Source organism: Chiloscyllium plagiosum, chromosome 13 (genome assembly GCF_004010195.1).
Source record: "Chiloscyllium plagiosum isolate BGI_BamShark_2017 chromosome 13, ASM401019v2, whole genome shotgun sequence".
NCBI classification, from domain to species: Eukaryota; Metazoa; Chordata; class Chondrichthyes; order Orectolobiformes; family Hemiscylliidae; genus Chiloscyllium; species Chiloscyllium plagiosum.
This window is the reverse complement of record NC_057722.1, coordinates 55,169,924-55,175,923: the sequence shown is the minus strand read 5'-3', so window position 1 is coordinate 55,175,923 and position 6,000 is coordinate 55,169,924. Positions and strand designations below refer to the sequence as shown.

The window sequence follows — 6,000 nt, the reverse complement described above, 5'->3', positions numbered from 1 at the left end:
AGGTTTATGAAGAAAAACACCTTTGACCACAAGTCGATTAGGAAGTGGTCAGCACGTAGTGTCCTTGAGATCCTTCGGGAAAAGGAGAGGGCGGATCCTGTCGAGCGGTTCCCTGAGCAGACTGTCAAAGCCATTTGGCAGGATGCCTCATCGCCAGAACTTTCCAACAAGCACCAAGACATGGCTTGGCTGGTGGTGAGAAGGGCTCTGCCTGTGAGATCCTTTATGCACGCCCGGACTCTCTGCTGCACCGCACGCTGCCCTCGAAGCGGCTGTGGTGGGGATGAGACTGCCACACACCTCCTTCTGGAATGTGCCTATGCAGAAGAAGTCTGGAGAGGAATGCAGTGGTGTTTGTCGAGGTTCGTCCCAAGCAGCGGCGTGACACGGGACTCCGTGCTCTACTGTCTGTTCCCCAGGATGCACACCGAGACAAACATCATCTGTGTCTGGAGGATCATCAACTCGGTGAAGGACGCTCTCTGGGTGGTCCAAAACCTGTTGATCTTCCAGCTGAAGGAGTTGACCCCGACTGAGTGTTGCAGACTGGCACATTCCAAGGTCCAGGACTACGTGTTGAGGGACGCGCTGAAGCTTGGGGCAGCTGCCGCCAAGGCGCGGTGGGGAAAGAACACCGTGTAACATCTGCCTGCCTAAGAAGAACAGGGGGCCCATCCAGTCATTTGGGATCCGTTGACGCCTCAGCAGAAGAGCTGGATAGTAAATGTACAGACTTGTATATAAGAAAAATAAATTTCGATGTCTGTATGTAAAGCAATGTAATGTGTGCACAAGAATGGCATGACTAATTGTATAGAGATCCAAATAATTTTATGAATAAATTATATTTTTGAAATTAAAATGAAACTGGTCCAGGAGAAAGCCTTTGACAGGATATCGCATACGTATGTGAGAGATGTTCTCTCCAAAATGGTCTTTGGGGAGGGAATCTGCAATTGGATCAGGCTGCTCTACACCAACATTGTCAGTGCAGTCTCAATCAATGGGTGGGAATCAGATAGCTTCCAGTTAGATCTCGAGTCATGCAGGGCTGCCCTCTCTCTCCTGCCTTGTTTGTGTACTGCATAGAGCCATTTGCCAAGTCCAGCAGGAAGGATGCGAGCCTGAGAGGGGTGAGACTATTCCTGGCAGTGGGGGCCTACAGGCTAAGGCCTTCCTGTACATGGATGACGTCGCCGTTTTCTGCTCGGGTCCGCTGTCCGCGCACAGACTCATGTGCATATGTGACCAGTTCGAACGGGCCTCAGGGGCCAAGGTAAACTGAGGCCAGAGTGAGGCCATGCTCTTCGGGAACTGGACCAACCAATCCTCTATCCTCTTCACCGTCAGGATTCACCACCTGAAGATGCTGGGTATTTGGTTTGGAGTGGCTGGGGCGTGCGCCAAGTCTTGGGAGGAGCATATAAGTAAAGTGAGGCAGAAACTAGGCAGATGGGAGCAACGGTTGCTCTCTATCGCGGGAAAAAACCTGGTAATCAGGTGTGAGGTACTGTCAGTGTTGTTATATGTAGCACAGGTCTGGCCTATTCCCAGAATCTGTGCCGCTGCAGTCACCCAGGCCATTTTCCACTTCATGTGGAGATCAAAGATGGACCGGGTCCGAAGGGACACCATGTATAAAGATTAGGGCAATGGGGGAAAAAAACACACCCATTGCTACCCTCGCCCTGATAGCCACCTTTGTGTGTGCCTGCATCAAGCTCGTATCACCTGTCCATCGTGGAGAAATTTATGAAGAAGAAAACCTTTGACCAGAAGTCCATCAGGTAGTGGTCAGCACGTAGTATCCTTGAGACCCTTCGGGAAAAGGAGAGGGCGGATCCTGTTGAGCAGTTCCCTGGGCAGACTGTCGAAGTCATTTGGTGGAATGCCTCATCGCCAGATCTTTCCAACAAGCGCCAACACATGGCTTGGCTGGTGGTGAGAAGGGCTCTGCCGGTGAGAACCAGTGTATTTTAAATGGGTTAATGACCTACAAATATAGTGGATAGAGGAATTTCACTTAAATGCATGGCATACTTACAATCTCAAATGCTAATCTTGGTTTACATTTTGTTTCTGATGCTTTTAATGTTTGTACTGCCAAAGCGTTGAACTTCCAGGAAGCAATGCCGCTATTTGATTCTTCCACTTTTACTGTGGAAATTCAGGCCAGAATGCATGGCCCACTGTAATATAGCCTACTGTAATAGAGCTGAGGTTAAAAATCAGATCATCCGCAATCTTATTGAATGGTGGAGCAGGCCCAAAAGGGCCAAGTGGCCTAGTCTTGTTCCTTGATCATATGTTTGCACGGTATCAGTACTTCAAGTGTCCAACAGTTCAAAATGTCCCAGTTCCCCTTCACCAACCTTCAGCATTCTAGAGTTCTAAAACACTCAAACTGATACAGGTGATAGGAACGTAGGCTATTTTCAGCAATCCTATACAGAATACTTGCTAGCCATTTGGATTTGCACACCACATTCTCCTTAGTATGTGTATTAACCTCCTGAACATTTCCACATGTGAACTGTTAGTTCAAACGATGGAAGATCCCCAGTAGTGTAGCCACAAAAACCAAAGTGAAAAGCAACAAAATAATTAAGACTACAGAAAGTCCTTAATATCTACTGCAGAAAGGATAGTAAATACACATCAGTTTTCTCCACTATTATGAGACACTCTTTTGTCTCTTGGTTCTGTACTGATCAATGTCTATGAGCGGTAGTTTATCTTAATCATTGCTAGGTAGATGTGCGAGGGATCCTGATATGGCTAGTGTAAAAATGGTGTGTGAAGATTGTTCAGCTCTGATAGCTGCTGATCTCCCTGACAATCTTGCATCATGTCAACCATGAAATATCAAGGAAAACGTTTGTCGTTAACACTTTGAAAGTAATATGATGGAACAGAATAGAAGCCACTTTTCATCCTCAAAATTATTAACCATGTGGTGATGGTGAAAGTGTGTTTATAGTATAGCCCACCACTCCTTTTAATTTGATATGGTGACCATCACAGTATTCTGGACCTTGCACCTGAAGTTGCAATCTGAGCTCCTGTTAATGGTGTCAAGCTGTTGAACCTGTTATCATAGTTACCCATTCTTACTTTCATCTAACACATTTCATATTTTCTGAAGCAAAACAAAAAGCAAAACAAAACAAAATCTTTTGCTCAAAACAAAGCAGAAAAATGCATTGAAAAATGAAGTCAACAGCTTGTTCAAAAGTAGAACATCATACAAAGGAAGTTACACTGAGGATCACACGAGATGAATGGTTCAAGCACAAACAATGCACATGCATTCTAAACCAGCATGACATCATACTTTGCCATATTTTTATGCATTTAAATTGATTTGGGTTTCACACATTTTCTGACAGTATTGCAGTAATATTTTGAGACCCACAAAGTGATTAACCACCCAATTTGTTTTCACTCTATGTGATGAATGGTTTGTCTCTAATAGTGTGATTATGTCCCAGTCAGATACCTTGTTGCTGATACTTCAATGATTAATTTTCTTTATCAAATGAGGATCGATGAATTTTCTTAGTCTCTCTTGAGGGCCAAATAATCTGTCATCAGGAATCACTTCTATTGTCTTTAGCTGAGCATTTTCCACTGCTATAATTAGACAGAATAGCATGAGCTACCTGCCAAATGGTTTTACATTTAAGTAAGAATGGGGCAAGATTCCTGCTGGTGCTGAGCTGAAGTTATGAAATAAAACGTTTACAATTTCCATGAGATGTGTGAAGAAGAATCCTTCACCATGTCTCATCCTGAATGCAAATAATCTGTTAACAGAAATATGCTCAAAAGGTAATCTCAGATGCTTTAACAGACCAGAGTTGAATTTCTCTTGGGTTCTCCTGATCAGTGCCATAACCTTTGCAGAAACACCCAGGAAAATAATGTAAGCCCTTAAATGATTGCCTTTCCAGTAATGCTATTTCATCCGGTCGCATGAGGGTAGTTCAAACTTTGACATTGTATAACCCCATTTCCTATTGGGTTATTTCATGAATACCTAACCCTATTCAGTCAATATTTATTAGGAATTAGAACCAATCCCTCTGATACCTGCTATTACAGAGCTGATAGATGTAAATCTTTTATTTAATGGCTTGACACACATACCGTAGGGCATCTATTTCGTGCCTTATCTTCCAAGAATCCAACTTGGCAAAGTTTCTTCTCATTCCGTAACCAATATTCCGCAGAGTCCAATAAACTGTTACTGCACAGGACCTGTCAAAAATGAAAAGCAATTTGTCTTTCTAATACGTACTTGCTGTCACTGAAACAAATGTTCATTTTTAATATAACATTTTCACCATTCAAGTTGCAACTGCTATGGTTTGTATTTAAATCATGGGACAATTTGGATGCTGTTGGGGAGGATTACCCGTGGAATGGTGACACCAGTAGCAAGAGCAGCTGTTGTGCAGCAGAGAGGGTCAAAGCACAGTTGAGCAGCAGTAACAGCAGACTATTGGGGGCACAGTTGGCATTTCTGTGACCGCAAGAGAGACTCCAGAATGGTGTGTTTCTTCCCTCTGTGGTGCTAGAGTTAATAATGCCTCTGATTGGGTATAGGACAGTCTCAAAAGGGATTGCGAACAGCCAGAAGTTGTGGTACATTCTGGTACTCAGGACTTAGGCAGGAAGAGTGACAAGGTCCTGCAAATGGAGTTTGGGAGTTAGATATTAAGTTAAAAATCAGGACACTACAGTATATGGCATGCTTGCCTTCATCGATTGTGTCATAGTATATAAAAAAAACTGGCAAGTTATATTGCAGCTGTACAAAACTTCAGTCTGGCCACTTTTGAAGTATTGCGTACAGTTCTGATCACAACACTATCAGAAGGATGAAGAGGATTTGGAGAGACGGTACAGAAAAGGTTTGCCAGGATGTTGCCTGGATTGAATGGTATTAGTTATGAAGAGAGATTAGACAAAAGTTGTTTGTTTTCATTTGAATGTCGGAGGTTGAAGGGCAACCTGACAGAGGTTTACAACATTATGAGAGGCATGGACAGTTGGAGACTTCTTCTGAGGGTAGAAACCAGGGGACATATGTTTAAGGTAAAAGAAGGAAAGTTTAAAGGAGACGTGAGAGGTATGTTTTTTACATAGAGGGTAGTAAGTCCCTAGCATGCACTGGCAGAGGAGGTCGTAGAAGCAGATACAACAACAACAACATTTAAGAGGCATCTTAAGATACCTGAAAAGGCAGGGCATAGAGGGATATGGATCATGTAAAGCAAAAGGTTTGTAGCTTGGAAAAGTGCCATATTGGTGCAGGCTTGGTGGGCCAAAGGACCTGTTCCTGTGCTGTACTGTTCTTTATTTCTTTCTTCTTTGTTGAAAAGGGCAAAACAATTATTGGCTCCAACCACACGTTGACAAGTGGACCACTGCAGATCTGAGGTCATGGTAGAGGAAACGGTAAAGGAAATTAGAGACATTTGAGAGGAGATTTGAATTCCTTTGCTTGCTGGTATTAATGGGGACCAATAGCAGAACATTTAGAAATTGGGATCTCTCCACGTACTGTTGTTTTAATAATTGCACGATGCCTGCATGAGATGACAGACAGGTTGCCTGCCCCAAAATCATACAACACAGAAAAGGCCGTTCAGCCTACTGAGTTTGCACCAACTTATCTACATTAATCCCACTTTCTAACATTTGGCCCATTACTCTGAATGTTAACAGATTTCAAGTGCTCATCCACATTTTCTTTTAAAAGTAGAGAGTTCCAGCCTCTATCACTCTCCCAAACAGTACATTCAGATTCCCACCACTCTCTGGGTCAAATCATTTTTCCTGAAGTCCCATCTAAACCTCCTTCACCTTGAAATTATGCCCCTCATCATTGACCGTTCAACTAAGGTGAGCAACTGCTTCCTATCTGCCTGATTCATACACCTCAATCTTATTCACTACACTACATTTCAATCATTACTTCACCCCCACCTCTCA

At 43.3% G+C, this 6,000-nt stretch overlaps 1 protein-coding gene across 7 annotated transcripts in view; it reads right to left on the bottom strand.

Annotated features, from left to right (window-relative positions):
* LOC122556052 (SPHK1 interactor, AKAP domain containing) overlaps window positions 1–6,000 on the bottom strand; it is a 396,794-nt gene that overhangs the window by 80,732 nt on the left and 310,062 nt on the right. For all 7 annotated transcript variants that reach the window (XM_043702455.1, XM_043702458.1, XM_043702454.1 and 4 more), the window contains one exon: window positions 4,150–4,260. In XM_043702455.1, coding sequence (XP_043558390.1) covers window positions 4,150–4,260 — 111 coding nt within the window. The remainder of the gene's footprint in view (window positions 1–4,149; window positions 4,261–6,000) is intronic.